This window comes from Camelus dromedarius, chromosome 16 (assembly GCF_036321535.1).
Source record: "Camelus dromedarius isolate mCamDro1 chromosome 16, mCamDro1.pat, whole genome shotgun sequence".
In the NCBI taxonomy this organism is placed as follows: Eukaryota; Metazoa; Chordata; class Mammalia; order Artiodactyla; family Camelidae; genus Camelus; species Camelus dromedarius.
In genome coordinates, this window is record NC_087451.1 from 31,531,543 (window position 1) to 31,551,740 (window position 20,198).

General features: G+C 47.1%; 1 protein-coding gene and 1 long non-coding RNA gene across 7 annotated transcripts in view; one reads left to right on the forward strand and one right to left on the reverse strand.

Moving 5' to 3' along the window:
• RNF157 (ring finger protein 157) overlaps window positions 1–20,198 on the forward strand; it is a 72,089-nt gene that overhangs the window by 39,886 nt on the left and 12,005 nt on the right. For 5 of the 6 annotated variants that reach the window (XM_064495508.1, XM_064495509.1, XM_064495510.1 and 2 more), the window contains 11 exons: window positions 5,186–5,274; window positions 9,621–9,767; window positions 10,240–10,357; window positions 10,812–10,878; window positions 11,146–11,189; window positions 11,597–11,644; window positions 13,359–13,430; window positions 14,139–14,298; window positions 14,452–14,564; window positions 17,245–17,483; window positions 18,212–18,320. In XM_064495508.1, the coding sequence (XP_064351578.1) occupies window positions 5,186–5,274; window positions 9,621–9,767; window positions 10,240–10,357; window positions 10,812–10,878; window positions 11,146–11,189; window positions 11,597–11,644; window positions 13,359–13,430; window positions 14,139–14,298; window positions 14,452–14,564; window positions 17,245–17,483; window positions 18,212–18,320 (1,206 nt within the window). Of the gene's footprint in view, window positions 1–5,185; window positions 5,275–9,620; window positions 9,768–10,239; window positions 10,358–10,811; window positions 10,879–11,145; window positions 11,190–11,596; window positions 11,645–13,358; window positions 13,431–14,138; window positions 14,299–14,451; window positions 14,565–17,244; window positions 17,484–18,211; window positions 18,321–20,019; window positions 20,094–20,198 lie in introns of all 6 variants that reach the window. The other variant, XR_010384555.1, reaches the window with a different exon arrangement.
• LOC116157825 (uncharacterized) lies at window positions 16,701–20,086 on the reverse strand. The gene is made up of 2 exons (XR_004142068.2): window positions 19,857–20,086; window positions 16,701–17,000 (listed from the first exon to the last, which is right to left on the reverse strand). It is a non-coding gene; the product is annotated as an uncharacterized LOC116157825 (long non-coding RNA).

Here is a 20,198-nt window from a genome sequence, read left to right on the forward strand (position 1 = left end):
TGTGCCTGGTCCATCACTGAATCCCAGGCCTGGCCCAGCACTCAGGGCATCGTGAAGCTTGAATGAATGGGTAAATATCTGTGTTCTCTGAAAATAATGTAGAGGAGGAACCACTGTGCTTTAGAAATATCTATCAGTCACATGCTATTCAAGCATCTTGGGCAGAAGGTGAACAGTGATAACACATCCCCGGCTTCTGTGGACAGTATTCCCTGACGCGGTCATGCCCTGAATGTGCATTTGTGTCTTCTACAGGTGCGGTTAGGTCTTACAAACAAAGGATTTTGTCACGCTGTGTTCCAAGAAAGTTTCCCTCTGAGAAGACCTTAGATACACCTGTTAAAATGTGAAAGGAGTGTGGCATTAGGTATACTTTTGTACGGACCGCTCCCTAAGCATAAGGGTGTAATCCAGAGACTTAGGACAAGCTTCTAGAACCTGAGCAGGTTTTGGTACCTTTTGCAGTGAGCATTTAACCTCCAGACTCCCTACACCCCATGCAGGTGCCTAGAACGCTCCCGGCATCAGCACAACCTGTAGACTTGCCCTGCCGTTGCCAAGGCAGCTGCAGTTAGAAAGAGCATGGCTTTTGGATTCAAATCCTGCTTGTGGGTTCAAATCTTGGTTCTGCTACTCATTAGTCCTGAGACCGTCAATAATCACAGGAATCTTTTGAGTCTCAGTTTCTTTATCTACAAAATGAGGATGTTAATACTGATATTCTTCATTTATCCAGTCAACCGACATAATTTTAAGGTCCTCCTGCATGTCAAACCATCCTCCAAGAGCTCACAGTCTGGTGGGCCTGGCAGACACCTCTGTGAGCATTTAGAGTATTAAGTGAGAATGTATCTAAACTAGAACTCAATGGTAACACAGGACATGTGAGTGCATTTACTGTTGCCAGACAGTGTGCTTAAAAATGATTAAGGTGATACATTTCATGTTATGTATAGTTTGCCACAGTTAAATAAAATAAAATGAAAATATATATATATATATACACGTGTGTATATATATAAAGAGCCCGGCGTGATGCCTGGCACATAGTAGGTCTGCAGTAAACATTTCCCTATGTTTTCTTATTTCATGGACGGGCGTTGGCAGCTGTAATTGCAACAATTACCCAAATTTTACCCCATTAAGAAGGCTTTCTTCTGGTAGCATTCTCTGTCGTAAAGGTCCTGACCAGGCAGGTTTGGTTCTTAAGTACACGAGTAGACTTGATTTCATTCTTTGTCCATTAGTCTTTACCTAAAGCCTGTCTTTGTTACGAGAAGTGAAAGAGATTTCTTGAAGCTACTTTTAGGTGTCCTTTATAAGGCTGTTAGAATTGATTTACTCCAGGACGATGTCTGAGAAACAGGAAGCATCTCCTAGGCACGTGCTGAGCTAGGCATGAAGTCCGGACTCAGCCTGCAGGAGCCCTGCCCGCCCGCCTCCAGCTGTGCGCCTGCTGGCCTGCCGCGCACAGCATAGAACAGGCTACTCTTCCGGGTACTGGCCTAGCTGTGCCAGGGCGCTTGCCTCCAAGAAAACCCATCTGTCTGATCATTCTTGTTATCATTTACTCCTTAATGCAGTAGACATAGGGCCGAGGTCACGAGGAAGCAAGTGGAAACTCTGTGGACGTGAACCGAGAAACAGTTCGGGTTGCCCTTCTGAGCACGGTGCATGCCGGCTGAGCGGCTGCTGCAGGCACATGCTCGGACCTGAGTCCTTCCTGAGCTTTTGCTTTCGTGTCACACGTATCTGTTAGCATAGGAGTGAAATTTCTGGTTTCGAACTGAAAAAAGATGCTTCTTTTGCTTTAAATATAGCAGAGTAATGGCGCGTGTCTTCAGGAGGTACTGTAAACAAGCGGAAAAGTTCGTCGCTGCCTTACCAAGAGAAAAGAATGGGCAAAGACATAGGTTTGTGTTTTCAGATTTGTGACTAACTAGTACTTCCATCCTCCAGTCATCTCTAGATGAAGAAGCTTATATCCAGGAGCGTATTAGAGAAAGGTGTAGATAGAACGTGTTCCAACCTCGACTCTGCTCCCTAAAACTTGTGGAGCTTGGGGAGGTGTTACTGAATCTCCTGCTACCTCAAGGTCCTCATCTGCAAAAAGGGGATGACCATCTCCACCACACAAGATTGTTCCCAGGACAGCTAAGATAATGAATGTAATATGCTTAGCATAGTGCCTGGCACATAGTAAGGACTCAATAAATGACCTTGAAAAAGCGAAGATCACGAAGAAACTTAGAGTCACGGCACGCTAACCTGGCCTGGAGAGGAAGGGGAGGCGACTCTAAGAGCAGAGAAACATTTTCTTCAGTTTGCCTCTGTTCCTGCGGTTTTCACGATCTTCCCTGTCATCTCTGAATTTACAAATTACATATATCCTTCAAGATCCCAGATCAAATACCACCTCCTCCATGAAGCCTTCCAGATTACCTCAGCCAGAAGCAATCACTTCACTTATCGTTGCCCTTTTTCTGGCATTTCTCTCTGTTTAGTGTTATAGTTATTTGTGTAACTATGTCATCTGCCTTGCAATGCTGCTTTCCCGAAAGAGCAGGACCCCATCTTTTCTGGTTTAAGTCTGTCCTTACTCCTTGGCCCTGAGTGGTGCTGGTCGACTCTGATTGAATGAGTGAAAGGCCACTAAGACGGAAGCTTTGGTAGGTGGGAGCCTTTTACAAACAGGATTAGTTTCTCCAAAACAGATTTTCAACTGTTTTCTTTTGGGGGAGGGGGACGGGGTAAGAAGAACCAAAAGTGTAGGAGTGGGTTTATTATACTAGAAAGGATAGTACTTATAAAAGAGAATGACAGGTGACCCCACGGACACCTTTCCCTGAGCACTGAATAACTTGCATTTCATTGCTAGTCATCGTCAAACGTGATATTCTAAGTGGAAGACAAAGAACTCCAGCTTTCCCCCCCCCTTTCCTTCCACTTTTCTGTTTTTAATGGGGGAGGATGTGGAGGGGAAAGCGCAAAGAGTGAGGGGAGAAACTGTTTTGTTTTGTTTTGTTAACTTAGGTAGGAGTTATGGATAACTCCAAGTACCCGTGCGAAGGAATATGATTAACTTCGCTACTCCAGAAAAAAATGTTAATCCCAAAGTCATTTATTTTGGCTTTAGAATAGACGAGCATTTGTGTTGGGTTTTCCTGCCTAATTACTTTTTGCTTAAGCTTATTTTAAAATTGTTTTCAATTCTTTTAGTGTGACAGCTCAGCAGAGTGGGGTGGGGGTGGGGGTAGAAATGGGCCACAGATGGGATCTGAATGAGGATTTCAGCTTTCCTGTCTAAAAGCCTCCTGGTGCAGTGCAGGCAGGAGAGCAAAATTAGAATCAGCTTTCGGGAGAACAATTTGGCAACGTATTTTTTAAAGTCTTAAAACTCTGCTTACTCTCTGATCCAGTAATTCCACTTCTAGGAATCTGCCCTAAGCAAACCATCAAACAGGTGGGCAGAAACGTAGGGACAAGACCTTCACCCCAACAGGTATCTCAGTGAAAAAGAAAAAAAAAGGAAAACCAACTGAAAACATTGAATAGTGTGGAATTGAGGAAAGTATGCCCGTGTCTCTAACGTGTGTGGTTATATCATCAAATTATAGACTTTAAAAACATTTGCCACAACTTTCTAAGTGAAAGAGGGATGACAAAACAGTATGTACAGTGTGAAACCATGCACAGATGTGGAGGGAGGGGAGGGCGGAGGGAAGTGGATGGACGGGTGCCTGTCTGAAAACAAACATTCTGCGCTGTTAACTTTGGTATCGCCAAGTGGTGAAATTATGGCTGATTTTGTACTTTGTTGTGTTTTTCCAGTTTTCTGCTTGAACATGTATTGCCTTGTAATCAGAAACACCAACTCTCATATTTTAAAAGAATACATGTTTAAGGTATTAATAAAAAAGTAACATGTTACTGTATAATACTCACAAAGCAGATAATCTGAATGCATATCTGATAGTTTGGATTAAATGTATTTTTTTCCTTGGTTGGTTTTGGGGGAGAGGTAATTAGATGTATTTATCTATTTATCTTAATGGAGGTACTGGGGATTGAACCCACAACCTCATTGGATGCTAGGCATGCACTCTACCATTAAGCTACGCCCTCCCCCTTGGAGTGAGTGTATTTTCTTAAAGGTCACGTTCGTACACGTGAAGTACCAGCAACCACACTGAATACACAAAATGAGATGTACCGTAGGCTCGATTGTGTTGCCTGAGTGAAGCAGTTGCAGTCAGCAAAAATCTGTGAAGGCACAGAGTTTTGTGTGGACGTTCTGTTTTCTGAAACCAGCTCTGGGCGCAGGCACGTCAGAGCTGGGAGCACCGACCGCGGTTTTGCAAAACTCCAAACGCTAGTAGGTTTCCTGTGACTCACATGTAAAAAACGTTTACTGCCCAAATTACACTGTAAGAATACCGGGAAGATTTCAAATCACTCTTCATCTTCTAAAAGCAATTCCCTGTGAATTTTTTTTTTTTACTGTTTCCTTTTTCTTATCTCCTCACTATCGTCTGTTGGATACACAGATGTCTGAACGGGGGAGAGAGAGTGAAAGCATAAGGTAAACGATGGACAACCACAAACCTTTGATGACCCCCAAAGAGCTCTGGGCTCACGTCTTGTAAAAAACTCTGCTCTGTATGATCAGCTGCGGAGGAAATTTGTTCTTCGCTGTTTGCAGGCCTCCGCTCTGTACACGTGATGGGGTTCTCTTGTGTTTGCAGTTCCTAAATTCCTCAGACACCATGTGGCTTCCCTGAAGGAAAATCCTTGCAGGTCCGGCTCCCTGTTGTGAAAGGTCAGGTGGAAAAGCCTTTTGTGATTAACTCGGCCACCAGCCACCGTGCGTCCCTTGGTATTTGGAACTTCAGTGGGAGTTTTTATTAGTTGCCCACACTTTGAATGCTGACTCAGATAAGCTTCATCTAATGGGAAAAGCAGATAAACATAGCATTTTGGACGCCAAATCGGATCCCAGTTCCGCCACTAGGTGTGACCTTGACCAAATTCACTTAACTGGTCGGGCCTCTGTGTCCTCCTGCAGGGAGTGACCCCTCCCTGCACCTCGAAAGGCTGTTCTTTGTCAACCCTGAAGCCCTGACCAGTGAGGGGCCCTTATGGGTCTTTCTAAACACCCTGTCTTCTCCCACTTTCTTTCTGACAGTTTCCTTACGCTGCCCCTCCTCCCCAAGAACCAGTGAAGACTCTGAGAAGTCTGATCAACATCCGAAAGGACACCCTGAGGCTCGTCAAGTAAGTTCCCGGCTGGGGTCCTTCTTCCACTCCCCGCAGAGAGGCTCCCCGAGCAGTTTCTGCCAGACCCGGGTCCTGAGCTGCCTGGATGGCATGTCTCGGGGCCTAGAGTGCTCAGAATTCTTCGTGATAGTCTGCGTTTGTGAAGCACGTTCCCTTTCCTGGAAGCCGTCGTTAGTATCTCTCCCCGATGAACTTGTCAGAAAAAGAGTGGTTGGGGGAGAGAGTGAATTTTGCTGACACCTCAACAAGCCTATGTAAAAATGGGATACTTGAACTTGGCACAGGAAACCCTTATTTTATGGCTTCTATTTACTTTACATTTGCAATCTCATATGCCCTTCCTCTGGGGAGCTCGTGGTGCCCCGGGTTTGTTGTTGAATCCCAGCTGTCAGTATTAATTATCACAACATCCTCCTTCTTCGTGCTGCCCCTGAGACAGTGTCATTTTTCAGCCGATGCTGCCATCCAGGTAGCGTGTCTGTCCATGAAGACTCACTGGTTCCCTGGGGAGACAGATTTGGTTCAGGCAAAGCAGAGGTCCCACTTTTTTCTAAATGGATAAGGAAGATGACTCAGAGACCATTTTATGCCTGTCTAGATCAGGAGGTTTATTCCTCTCCAATCATTTAAAAAATATAACCACTTTACTGAGATATAATTCACAGACCATTCTTCACTCATTTAAAGTATACAGTTCAGTGATGTTTAGTTATTCACAGAGTTGTGCAATCATCACTGCCCTCTAACTGTGCAACAGTTTCATCACCCTAAAAGAAACCCCATACTCATTATCAGTCACTCCCCATTTCCCTAAAATCTCTTCTTCCCAGCCTAAGTTGCCCCTAAGCTCTTTTCTGTCTGTCTCTTTCAATTTTTTATGTTATTTGACTGCCTCCCCAACTGCTCCCACCCCAGGGTCAACTCGGGGACAAGAGAGCCAAGGGGGTGCGTCTCTGGCTGCAGAAGAGTCTGCAGCCACAGCCTCGGCGGGGGGTTCCTGTGAGCATCGGAGTAGATGGAGGTGGTGGGGCCTCGGGAGCCTGCCAGCTGTCAGCTCCCCTGTCCACCTGTTCTCTCATCACACATGGCCTGCTGGCGCTTTTGAGGGAGATGGATTCCAGGGTGCAAGCCCTTGTGAGGTCCTGGCCTCGGACGTGGCAGCCTGGCTGCAGCTCGGGAACAGAGTGGGGCCGCTGTCTGTGCTCAGAGGACCTGGCTGGGACGCAGAAGACCAGTCTGCTTCCCAGCTTCACGACTGCTTGTTGGGCAAGTTTCTGAGCTTCAGGCTTCTCCCTGTAAAACAGTGACAGCCGAACTTACCTTTCATGGCTGTGGCCAAAATTAAAGGAGATGATACAAGGGAAAGAACTTGGTGTTCAGTAAATGTTAAGATGAAGGGTGTTTTTATTTGTTTTTCCAAGATGGGACTGGAGTAAATTCTGATTCTCAGATTTTCAGGTAAAGGTGGAAGTGTTCCTCTGCTTCCTCTCAAAACCCCACTGAGTAATAATGGGTATTTTTAAAAAGCGTAAGTCCATGGTTACCAGCGGGGAGAGGGAAGGGGGAGGAACCTTCTAGATACAGAGGGGGGCAAGAGGCACGAACTACTGGGTCTAAAATCAGCTGCAAGCAGATGTACAGCACGGGGAATACAGCCAATATTTTATCACTGTAAATGGAAGACAACATTTAAAAATTGTGACTCACTGTATTGTGTGCCTGTAACTCATGTAGTATTGTACAGCAACTGTACTTCGATGGGGAAAAAAAGAAAAAGAGACATCCTGTAAGCAGACAAAAAATGCATAAATCCACAAGAATTGGGAGAATGGGAAGACGGTGTCAGGAACAAAATTTTAGAGGCTAGAAAACAGATGATGAATGTTAAGTAACTTACTAGACCTGGAAAATCAGAATCTTGAGCAAGTAGAAGAAAGAGCGGAGAATCACCAGTTTATACTGTGATTTCCCCCCAAAGGCTCAGGACTTGGCAGTTCCAGGTGCCTCTGGACACCCGGGGGCAGGGGGGGCGGGAGGCGAAAAGGAGGGGAATTGGTGGAAGGTCTGTTTGAGAGGTATTCACGGCCCTCCCTCACCTTACACTGTGCGGCCGGAACTGCCTTCGCACCTCCCACACTCCGGCAAAAGGCGAGCAGCTGGTGCTGACTGGGGAAGTTAAAACAGAGGGTGTCTGGACTTGGGGGACCCAGGCACAGCTAAGGGCTGGACTCTGCACTGCAAACAGGGGGTTAGGTGGTGGTAGACTGCTGGATACTGAGTCCTCCAGCCTATCCTCCACCCCCAACTCTGCCCCCAGAAGGCCGGCAGCCAGGCCTTTGTCAGAAGAGAGCAAAACTGTTCTTTGGGCGATCAGACCCGCCCGGGTGGGAAGACCAAAGACACTGGTATTGGAGGTTCCTCACCAGATACAAATGAGTCCCCACACCTTGCCACGCACTCAGTTCCAAGCAGAGGTTTTAAATTTCTTACATGTGAGCAGACAACCAAAGATTCTCAGGTGTATAAGGAACGCCTATCATATGAAAGACAGTGACAAAACAGACAAACGGGGGAAAAGGTGGCAATGAGAACTGTGCAGGAAGAGGAGAACTTGATTGGTAGCGTCAGAGAAAACAGAGAAAATGTTGCCCTCTTATCTCACGGACACAGTGACAAAGCGTTTAGTGAGCAAAAACAAGGCTCTCAGAACTTAAAAACACAGAAGTGAAAAAATCGATGGAATGTAGGAAGACAAGTTGAAACATTCTAGAAAGTGGAGCAAAAAGGCAAAGATACGGAAAATAGAAGAGGAAAGATATGAAGAATAGAACATCCATTTAGAAGGTCCAACATCCAACTCACAGTTTTGGAGAGAGTGGAGAATTCAGAAGGGAGGAGTCACCAGTGACACACATGATTTAAGAGTTTCTACAAAGGACCACCGAGTGCCCAGCACTATGGATGAGGAAGAAGAGTTTCTGTATCAAAGAGAAAAAGGGTCAGCAATATTGGAATGGCTTCTTACTTCTTGAGAGTGACACTGGAAACTGGAAGATAACGCAGCAATGCTTTGAAATGACTTTTTAAATTTTTTTTAAGTATTTATGACCTAGAATAATTTACTCAGCCAGACTTCCCATGAAGTGTGAGTGGAGAATAAACTCTCCAAATCTTATCCCTCCAACACACCCCTTTTCAGGGAGCTACTGGAAGTTGTGCTCCAGCAGAATGGTAGTGTAACCCAGGAAAAAGGAAGCCAGGAGGTACAGGGAACGTGCAGCTCTCCAGGACAGAGGCGAAAGGGACTCACAGAGTGATGGGCCCGGGAGGTTCGAGGATGGAGGCAGTGTGCAGGTATAGAGGGTCCAGGGTGCATATGGAGCAGCTCACAGGGCTCCAGAAAGACCTGCCCAAAGAGACAAGATGCCGAGAATGCTCAGAACATCAAGAGGTTAAGACAGCTGGCAGAGAATTTGGGTTTCAATGAGTGATTAGTGCATAGAAAACTAAGCAACTTCCCAAAAAAATGAGTACAAATGCTACGAAAAACTTATGCAGGGAAAAAAATATAATCAGAGATGGCTCTGTGGCTGAGCTGTGATTTTTTTTTTTTTAATGATGGAGGTGCTGGGGATGGAACCCAGGACCTCGTGCGTGCTACGTGTGTGCTCTACCACTGAGCCACAACCCCCCCCCCCAACGTAGATAATGTTGAAAGAATCACATTCCTGAAGACAGCAATGTTCTGAGCTAACAAAGTCAGGCTGCATCACACGGGGGCGGCGTGGGGGCGGGGGTCCCTACGTGGAACAGGGTGAGGAAAGAGAAAGCAAGCCTCGTTTCCATGGTAAGAAGGCAACAGAGAATGCCTCAAACCGAAAAACTGACCCCAGCATGTTATTTAGAAATATGCAGGTAAGTGCCCAGTCAGCTACAGAGGGTGAAGGAGGTTTCCTTTGAAGAAGGGGAGAGGGAGCAGAGTGAGACTTGCTGTTCTTTGTCACAAGCCTTGTGGAAACTATTTAAAATATGTGGTTAGTAACTTTGATTAAAATAAAAACTATAAAAAAAAGTCTGGCAAATACACAAGGATGTTAACTGTAGCACCGTGAAGTATCAAAAATAGCGTAGGGGAGGGGATAGCTCAGGGGTAGAGCGTGGGCTTAGCACGCACAAGGTCCTGGGTTCAATCCCCAGCACCTCCTGTAAAAGTAAAACAAATAAGTAAACCTAATTAACCCCCCCCCAAAAAGTTAAAAAATAAATTTAAGAAGAAAAGGAGATACATTTTCAAATACTGATTTGCTACCCCCTGAAAATGCTGAGTCTTTGTGGTTTTCTAGATGTGCCGAGGAGGTGAAGACCCCTGGAGAAGAGACCGGTCGAGCAAAAGTCCACTACAACGTGGAGTTCACCTTCGACACTGATGCCCGAGTGGCCATCACCATCTATTATCAGGCCACCGAAGAGTTCCAGAATGGCATTGCCAGGTGAGGACAAGGGCCCAGGGAGCCGCTCCTTCCCAGACCGGTCAGGGTCCGTGCCTGGCGCTCTCACCTGGGGGGGAAAAACAGTCTTTTTCTGCAACCAGGTGAGATCTGGTTCCTGAATTTGGATTTTCTTCTGCACAGCCTTCCTTTTTCCCTGTTTCCCTTTAAATTGTGCCATCTTGGCACAGTGACAGCAGCGTGGCCCTTCAGGTCATCGAGGTGCTGTTAAAAATCTATGAAGCGACCTTTCTGTGGGTGTGCAGTTTGAAGAGATAAGTTTAATAGCATCACTAAGCAAGGCCAAAGGAAAGAGGCGATAAAGGAGATCTTCTCTTTTCTCCTTTTTTCCTTTTCCTTTTTTTCCCTCTCCTTAAGCCTGTTGGTAATTGAGAACAGGCAGGAGACTGAGGAAGTTGTCCGGTCGTCTGGGCTCCATCGTAACTCTGGCTTTGCTTCCCCCTTTGATGGACAGCTACATCCCCAAAGAGAACAGCCTGCAGTCGGAGACCGTGCACTACAAGCGCGGGGTGTGCCAGCAGTTCTGCCTGCCCTCCCACACTGTGGACCCCTCTGAGTGGGCTGAAGACGAGGTGAGCGCCGCTGGCGGCGGGGGGACTGGCTGCTGGGAGGGAGCACGGGCCGGTTCCGCACACAGACCCACAGGGCGTGGGAGTGACTAGGACCCCAGCTGGCAGCCAAGAATGGGCCCAGGTGCTGGAAGACCACGCTCCCCTTCAGCCTTGTAACGTCCTCACGTCCTTGAGAGGCTACATGTCACCTCGTTAGTGTTTCTATTCCAAAGTAGCCCATTAACCTCGGATATTTTGAGGAAGCAGTGCCCAAAGGAAAGACCTGTAGGTTAGAAGCCTTTCCGTCTCTGAGATTTTTACAAAGTCGGCCTTCCGTTAAGTGGACTTGGGTGGTAACCAGGTTGATGGATGAGCTGCGGAGACGGGGCCTCCCCTTCTGACGGGCTACTGCACCGCTTACATGTGTTAAGCCCTTTTTTTTTTTTTTTTTTTGTTTCCTTTTCTTTCCCTTCAGCTTGGCTTCGACCTGGACAGAGAGGTGTACCCGCTGGTGGTCCATGCTGTGGTGGATGAAGGAGATGGTACGGGGGCTTCCTGTCCTCTTTGGCTGCGCACGTGCCCCGTGGAGCACACCGGCCTGGCAGCGGCTGTGGCCCCCGGGCAGCACATTGTCTCTGTGGGTCTCAAACAGGCACTCGTGCACCCAAGCTCCTTGGGGGACGAGACTCCTATTGGGTGACATGACCCACCCTCTCCCGTGACAGCCAGAGTGTTCGGTTTGCCAGATTGCAGGGAATCGGGGAAGGTGGACAGAACTGAAGTGTATTATTCGGCTTTATTTCTTTCAGAGTATTTTGGCCACTGCCACGTCCTGCTGGGCACCTTTGAAAAGGTACGTAAGGCCTCACTTTGGGACAGTTAGCCCTGGCTGGCCTGGGAGGACCCGTGGGGCCCTGCCTGCTGGCTGCCTGGGCTCAGCAGGCCGGGTCCGGCTGGGGAAGTGGGGGGGAGTTGCGTGAGCACCACACTGGGGGCTCTGCCCCTGCCCCCCCCCCCACCACTGGGGTCTAGTTCCAGCTCTGCCGCCAGCTTGTTACAAGACCTTGGACTCCCTGGGCCTCTTCTTAAAGTGGAAGGGCCAGACCACGTGCTGGTGGGATGTGTCCCATATTAGGGGTCTGCCATTCCACATGGGGGGCGGGGGGTCCAAGAACACGTGTAACCGAGAGAAGTAACAAAAGAACAGCTGGCGCTTCGATGCCCTCCTTGCTTGTTGTAACTGTCCTGTTTTCACTCCAGCACACAGACGGGACTTTCTGTGTCAAGCCCCTCAAACAGAAACAGGTGGTAAGTGCTTGAGGGCCAGGGACCGATGGAGCCCCCCAAGCTGGCTCCTTCACTGCTCGTTACCTCCTACCACCCCCACCCTTTTTTTCTTAATCAAAGAAGAAAAGCAAAAAGGGAATGCTTTTCTGTGTCAGAAACTACTTGGGTGGGCCTGAAAGGAGTGCTGATTTTTGGTGTCTTTATTGTTCCGGAATTGGTGGTGAGGCTGTCATTGTCTGAGCAAACGACTTAAGAAAAGGAAAGGACAGGATTTGTCTCCTGACATTAGGTTTAGGGAGAACTCTCTTTATTTAAAATGCCAGGGTGAGAAACATTTCCAGCTAAAGAATTAAGTATCGGGGTCCAATTCAGAGCCAATTAGAGCCCTTGGCTTAATTTATCCCAACATTCCTTTCCTCAAATTCAAAGTTCGCTGGCCATCTGCCCCCTTCCAGAATGAGGGGTAAGTTATGCATAGGTCTGCTGGAAACCCCGAACCGCCACTGTGTGCCAGCACTTTCCTTCCACTCTTGCAGAGGTAGGAGGGAGTCATGGAGGCTGAGGAGGGGACAATGGTGGCAGTGGCATTGCCAAGGGAGGGTAGGTCATCACACAGAGGGAGAGTTGGGTGGTGGGGAGGGTAGTCCTTGGTTGAGATACAAAGAAAGGTCTCTCTGCAGATGGGTGACAGATATCTAAAATTCTGAATTGTTCATTCTTTGGGGTATTAAGTGCTCTCCACCGTTAACAGGGTCAAAGGTAGTCAATAATACTTTAGTATAAATTTGTTGATAATGTCCTTTTCAATCTAGTCACTATGTTAAAGCAAGTTTGAAGAGAGGCAGAGGAGAAAACAGATCCTGAGCCCAGCCAGGGCACTGCCTGGAAAGGCCAGGCCTCAGTGAGTTGCCCCTTGGGGAGGATGCCTGGAGGATGGAAAGGCTAGGGTAGCTCAAAGGAAGTGGTTGATCTATTTTCCTGTTGCTAGACTGGCATTAGCAACAGACTGTGTCAAACTGGAGTGTGGGCTGTGAAATCAGTGACAGGCTGGGTCTTAGGGGAGGGTTTCCCTGGGACGGAGGTGAGGCAGGGGAGGGGGGTGGGCTCGCATCAAGAAACAAGGGAAGGGCCAGCTTTGGCACTGACGTGGCCCCAGCTGGTGGGAGAGGAACTTGAGGGCGTTGAATTGGAGTTTTAAGAAGCAGGACCAATCAGGGTAATTTTGCAGCAAATCAGAGGTGGTGCAGGAGGGGGCACAATGGGAGGAGGCCCTCTTTGAAGGTCTTACTCTCTCTCCTTGCTTCTGCATGTTCCCTTTCCCCTCTTTTTCTTGCTCATTTCTTCTCTTTCTTCCTTTCCCATTTCCTTTCCTTCATTTCATAACATCTACACTCAGCGTTTATCATCACATAGCTGATGCTTCTGTTTTGATGCACACCCTTCCATCCTTTTCCTGGTCTCTGCCTTTCTTAACCGTCCATCATGGTGAACTGCAGTGTGAGTGTTATTCCCCGTTGGGTATAGTGGTGGGCAAATTAGACATTTGACTTTCTTTCCCCTCCCAAAGAGAAAACAGAAGCGAATCAAAGCATCCTTTGCTTGTCTAAGCCTTTGACGTTCGTCATGGTGCATCAGTGGTCCTTGGTTACCAGAGGCAGTTGGGGCAGGGGCAAGTTCCCATTCCTACCTCTCAGCAGAGCCTGCCTGCCCTTGAACTGTTCCATTTGCTCTCCAGGTGGATGGGGTGAGCTACCTCCTTCAGGAGATCTATGGAATCGAAAACAAATACAACACGCAAGAGTCTAAGGCAAGTTCCGTCCGCAGTTCTGAAGGTGCTCTTCCCAGGAGGCGGAGGGGGAACGTCTCTGAGACAGCCGGGAGCTAGGGATTCACCAGGCCAAACTCGGGCATCAGTTGGGTACTAGCAGGGTATTTTCTTGTTCTTCATTTCAGATGATTGTACTATGTCACTGTGGAAATGAAAAAATAGGCCGGTTTGGATCAGCTCTCCTGGGGAGCTGGCTCTGCTCTCTCAGTTCCCTGGTCCCTCAGTTCACTGCCCTCCCCCTTGCCTGTGTGGCCTCCTGGGCCCCTTCAGCTCAGACTGTCAGAGAGGACCAACTCTGAGCCTCAGAGGATGAGCTGGAGACAAACAGTTGCCAGATGAAGTGAGACTGAGTGTGTGAATGCACTTGGGAAACCATCAAGTTCAGTGTAAATGTATGGTTCTGTTCCAATTGCTTATCTCAGCTCTGCAGGCAAGCCACCTTGTACAGAGTGTGGGACGTGGCGGGGAGGGTATAGCTCAGAGCGTGCTCGGCATGCACGTGGTCCTGGATTCAATTCCCAGTGCCTCCATCAAAAAATAAATGAATAAATAAACAAATAAATAAATAAACCTAGTTACCACCACCCCACACACACACACACAAAAGCTTTTAAAATTTTTTTAAAGAAAGAAAGAGGGGGACGTGAGCATCTCTGTGTCACTGGTTGAATTTCTGTCTCCGGCCAGGTGGCTGAGGATGAAGTGAGCGATAACAGTGCTGAGTGTGTGGTGTGTCTCTCAGACGTGCGGGACACCCTGATTCTGCCCTGCCGCCACCTCTGCCTGTGCAACACCTGTGCGGACACCCTGCGCTACCAGGCCAACAACTGCCCCATCTGCCGACTGCGTAAGCCCCAGACCCACAGGGCGAATGGCTGGCGGGCCCTGCTGGGCCCCCCAGGGAGGAACTCGGGGAGGAGGGATCGTGGCTCTGTGTGGGCTCTTGTTCATCCTGACCGCTGTATCACGATGTCCTGATGGCCTTTTTAATTCTTCACAGCTTTCCGGGCACTGCTTCAGATCCGAGCCATGCGGAAAAAACTGGGCCCCTTGTCCCCAACCAGCTTCAACCCCATCATCTCATCCCAGACATCAGACTCAGAAGAGCATTCAGTGAGTTGGGCTTTTTTCACCTTTTGTCCTTCTTTATGTGACTTTGCAGCAAGTAATTTACACCTTGGCACACTGAAGTATTTAGTAAGCTGGCTGAGATCTTGTGTTAAAACCAACCAATAGTACTGCGGAAGACTGGGTACTGATCATTAAAACCTCCCTTTTCCGCCTTGGGAACTCTGTGTCCGGTTAATATTTACCGCTCCTAGAGCGGTCAGCTTACAGGTTCATTCTGCGGGGAGATCCAGCTCTGGAACTCCCCCAAGCAGAAACAAGAGGATGATTGTTTTGGATTTGGACACAATTTACTGTCTTTATCTGAATTCTGGAAGAAGGTAACTGTTTTCCTTTATCCCATTTCGTGGCTTCAGGGACCGGGAGCTGAGTCGATGAAATAGGTCACCTCGGTCTCATGGTGTCAGTGACAGTTAGAGGAAAGTCTCCAGGCTTTGTGGTTACAGACTCGCAGGTCTTGTCTTTAAGTTAACACGCCAGTGGAGGAGATTAATTATTAATTACTCAGTAAATGGTATTGGGATGATTAGGTCGTGATTTAGGCAGGAAAAATCCTATTAGTTTAGCACTGCACTCCTTACCAGATAACAAATTCCAGATAGAGTAACTAGTTAACTATGCAAAAAATGAAGCAAACGAAACTTTGAAAACCTGGAGTAAATTATGGATGATTCTTTAGATGCCTGTGGATGGGAGAGGGCTCTCTGATCTAAAAAACAACGGAACACTACAAAAAGGGAACATGTCGATTTTACCACATAAACATTTTTAAAGTTTGTATGTGTAAAAGATGATTAGAATTAAAAGGCAAACAAAAAAAAAAAAATTAAAAGGCAAACAACAAATCATTTAAAGAAAAAAAATATATACTCTCAACATTTGTATCAGAGGAAAGGCTAGTATCTTTACCATAAATGACATGAATGAAATAGTGGATAAATGGGCAAAGGATCTATTTTTAAAATCGTCCGAAGAGGAAACACAGCTCTTTGACATCCTTTTTTAAAAAGTCAAGCACGTTAAAAATCAACAGCATGCAAATTAAAATGGGATATCATTTTTCACCTTTCAAATGTAAAAACTTTCTTTTTAAAAAATACCCCAAGCTGTGATCTGTCAAAAGATAAAACATTTAAAAAGTGTATGTTTGACAGCATGAGTGCTATGAAAGGTGTGGAAAAGAGGCTGCCAACTTCTAGTGTGCTGTCTTGATCTTTGCAGTAAACTAAACTTAGATGATGTAACTGTATAATTTAGTAGTATGTATTTGGGTTGTTCCTTTTTTAAAGTGAGGCTTTGTATTTTCTCGCATATTCTTTTTGGTGATAATTGAGTGTTTTTTCTTTTCTTTCTTTTTTTTTTTAATCAACAATTGCTCTTCTCTATTTTACCTAAAAGGCAATTTGAGTGAATGTCATCTTGGAAGGACGTTCAAATCTATGAGGGAGAAATATTTCCCCATAAATAGACTAAACAGAAACATTTACTTTACTAGAGGAGCTTTTGGGAACACAACTGGGATAATCTGAAGTTAATAAGTCCTTCACTACCTTCCCATTAAAAAAAATAATCTTCATTACAGGAAATTCAAATAGGCAGAAAAGGTCGGTTAAGCAGAATCAACCGTCATCCTATTATGTTAAGACAAGCAATGTTAATATTTTGGTAAATATCATTTGTCCTTTTACTTTGCTAAAAATGTGTATTTTTATAAAAATGGGCTCATACTTGCATTCCGTTTTGTATTGTGCTTTTTTCACTTAACAATATATTGTGAACATCTTTCCCAGGTTAAAAAAAGTGTGTTTGATTTTTTCTTTTTATTTATTTATGTTGAGGTATAGTTGATTTACCATATTAGTTTCAACAACATAGTGATTCAAAATTTTAAAGAATTTTTAATAAACAAAAATTGGGGGAAAAAATACCCCCTTGCTGGCCAAGAAACAATTAAAATAGGTATTCTGCACTGCTTGTGAGAGGGCAAGATCACTGAAAAAAACAAAACAGCTGTATGTATCAAGAGCCTTAAAAACATTTGGACCTGGTAATCTAAGGTCTTAGAATTTAATACCAAGAAAATGATCTGGAAAAAAAAAAAGAGATTTATACACAAAGATGTTCATCAAAGTGTTGTTTACAGTACAAAATGGATCCAAATAAATAGCCAGCACCAGTAGAAGAGTTAGAAAATGTATGGTATCTATGGAAAGGGACGCATGCGAAGGAAAATATTTATGTTCCGTAAAATAAGCTGGGTATAAAATTGTTATTTACAGACTGATCATAACTGTGTAAATAGTACTGAGGGAAAAATGGAAGAAATACACAAGAATATTAACAGAAGTTATCACTTGGGGTGGTTTGATTGTTGATGATTTTTTTTTCCTTCTTTCCACTTCTTTGTATTTTCCAAGTTTCCTGTAATGAACATATATTTCTGTTATAGTCAGAAAAATCAACATTATTAAGAAGAAGTTCATCTGTAAGCAGAGTCTAGGAATGTGTGGTTCTCATATGCCTCTTAAGACAGAAGCTTTTCTTGGCAGAGCCCCCAGACCACATGTAAGAGAAAGCATTCTTCCAGTGTAGCGGAAGAAACATACTCAAACCATAAAACGAAGAGTATTTAGTTCATTTTTCAACCTGTCTCTGATTCCCCTAGTCCTCAGAGAACATTCCACCTGGTTATGAAGTGGTGTCTCTTCTGGAGGCCCTCAATGGGCCCCTCACCCCGTCCCCAGCAGTCCCCCCACTCCACGTGCTTGGGGACGGACACCTCTCAGGAATGCTGCCTTCCTACGGCAGCGATGGCCACCTGCCTCCTATCCGGACGCTCTCGCCCCTCGACCGCCTGTCCGACTGCAGAAGCCAAGGACTCAAGCTGAAAAAGAGTCTCTCCCAGTGAGTAGCTGGTGTGCGACAGCGTTGGCCCTGGGGTCCTTGATGAGATGCTGTCAATCCATCTTTCACCTCTTCAGTGCTGATTCCCGTCCCAGGTCCCAGGGCAGTGTAGACCCTCTGGGCTGTTCCCAGAGCTGCTCACTTCACTCAAGACCTGGGCTAACACTTGAGGGGAAGTTATCCCACCCCTTAGGAAAGGAAAATAAGATGGCATATGGGTACGCAGACGGATCCAGATGAACAAACCTTATGCGTTCCGTTTCGGGGGAAGGGCGTGGGGCACAGGGAAGATGACATCGTTAGGGTCATTCAGGCCCCTGGGGAGCATTGCTTACTCTGAGGACTGAAGGAACCTTGTGATCTGTATTTCTTAAGCATTTAAATCCAACTAGGCTCCAAGTCACAATAAGCTTCTGCCGCAGAGGAAAGGAGGCTATTTTATAGATGAAAATATTGAAACCCTAAAAATGTCAGTGGCTTTTCCCAAGTTCAGACACAAGGTTCTGAAGGCACTAAAGGTCAAAACTGAGATTTTCCAACACCTGGAAGAGGTCTCAGACCCTCTGGTGCCCTTTCCCACATCCCTGCTCCTTCCTAAGCTTCGGGTTCCCTTCGGTTCCTGTCACGGTCCTGCTCTCCCGGGGACGTCTGGCTAATGAGAGCGCAGGCAAGTCCTGTCCTGTAAGTGGACACTGGCTACAGCTGCTTTTCCCTCCGGGCTTTTATAGGTCCACCTCCCAGAATTCTTCTGTGTTGCCCGAAGAGGACGATGAGCGTTCCTGCAGTGAATCCGAGACGCACCTGTCTCAGGGGCTGTCAGCCCAGCATCTGGGCGAGGTGATGAGCATTGGCCTTTTTCTTTCTTGGTTTTGGGCTCCAGGCACTTTTCTTCCTGTTAGCCTCTTCCAGTCCACCTGCTCTCATTCCTTCATCAAACACCTCCTGATCGAACACTCTGAGACAGCAGCGAAGGCCTCAGCAGACTCATTCTCTCAGCAGTGTATGGGGGGGAGGGTATAGCTCAGTGGCAGAGTGCGTGCTTAGCATGCACAAGGTCCTGGGTTCAGTCCCCAGTACTGCCATACATAAACAAACAACAATCCTAATTACCTCCCCCACAAAAAGACAAAAATTTTTTTTAAATTAAAAAAAAAATGTATGGAGCCTGTGTCATTGACCAGGCACTACCCTCTATATGGAGAATGGCTGTAGTGAGGACACCACAGAAGTCCCCCGCCGCGTGGCACTTATTATATGCGTGATGGTGGGGGTGGGGTGGATACAAAAGATAGTATAAGTACAAAGTGTGTGTCAGATGCTGCCATGGCTCAGTACGTCAAGTCAGGGAGCCTCACAGCCAGAGGTGGGGATGCTAGCTTAAAAATGTGGTCCATGGAGGGGAGGGTGTACAACTCACTGGTAGAGCACGTGCTTAGCATGCACGAGGTCCAGGGTTCAATCCCCAGTACCTCCATTAAAAAAAAAAGTGGTCCATGGACAGAGGAGGTGAAAGGGGAAATTGTGCAGATGACTGAGGAGAGAGGGTTCTGGGCGCAGGCACAGCAGGTAGGAAAGCCCCCTGGGGTGGGGGGATGGGCAAGAGGTCAGGCAGGGTTTTCTACCCTGTGTGCCATCACAGGCTGTGTTTAACAGAAGGCAGAGGTCTGTGATGCCCACTCCCAGTAAGGCTTCGGGCCAGGTGCGGTGGGGCATGGGAAGAGGAACAGTGGTTCCTGTCCTTAGGAGCTCATGGTCCAGTTGGAGGCAGGACATGTACACAAATACGACCACCATATCTGGCACATAAGTGTTGCTCAGTGTTTGTTGAATGAATGAGTGAATTTTAACTAGAGAAAGTGCGTGCTCCCAAAACAGATGCTACAGTGCTGTGGCAGAGACACGGAGGATTATGTTAAGTGGAGAGAACCAGAAAAGGTGTGATGGAGGAGCCACCTTTGAGCTGAGTATCAAAATTTCTTAGACGTGAAGAGAAAGGCAAGAGAGACATTCCAGGTGGCGGGACAGTAACATAGAACACGGAGCAGAATTGAGGGCTCTGAGCCAGCCGGTGCCACAGTGGGCACCTTGCTTCCCGAGGGCCCACCTGACGGGGGTGTGCAGACTGGATTAGTGGGGAGGCAGATGGAACCAGGAATGACCCCGACCCCAGTAGTCCAGGCAGGGGGGATCCCTGAACTAAGATTTTAAGAAGACTGCCTGGGGGAGAGAGAACGGGGCTGCAGAGAGAGAACAATAGGACTTTGCGTCGGCTGGTGGGGGGGGGGCGAGGTTGTGAGCCCGGGGGGTGGGCTCCAGGAGCAGGCGGTGGTGGGGAAGGTGTGTCTGTGTTCCCTCCATCCAGCTGGAACTAACCTGCCATCCAGGTGGAGAAGCCCAGCCGGCAGCGGGGCCTCTGCTGGTTTTGTGTTCTTTTCCTTCAGAAGGAAAGCTGTTTGTAATCCTGGGGAAACCTGGGGTATCCCCGTGTCACAGCTGCTGGGTGACCTGTGTCACCTGAGCTGCGGTCTTTGTGCAGTTCCAGCAGATGCTCGGCCTCAGGCAGGATGTGCTGACTGAAGTCTGTGCCTCCCCTGGGAGACAGCCACTCAGGTCAGGGCTGCAGAAGGGATGACAGACCAGCCCTGCCCCTGCGTGTTCCCTCCTGCCATCCCTCCCAGGATCCCCTTCCCTCCTCCTCGGCCAGGGTCCCTGCCC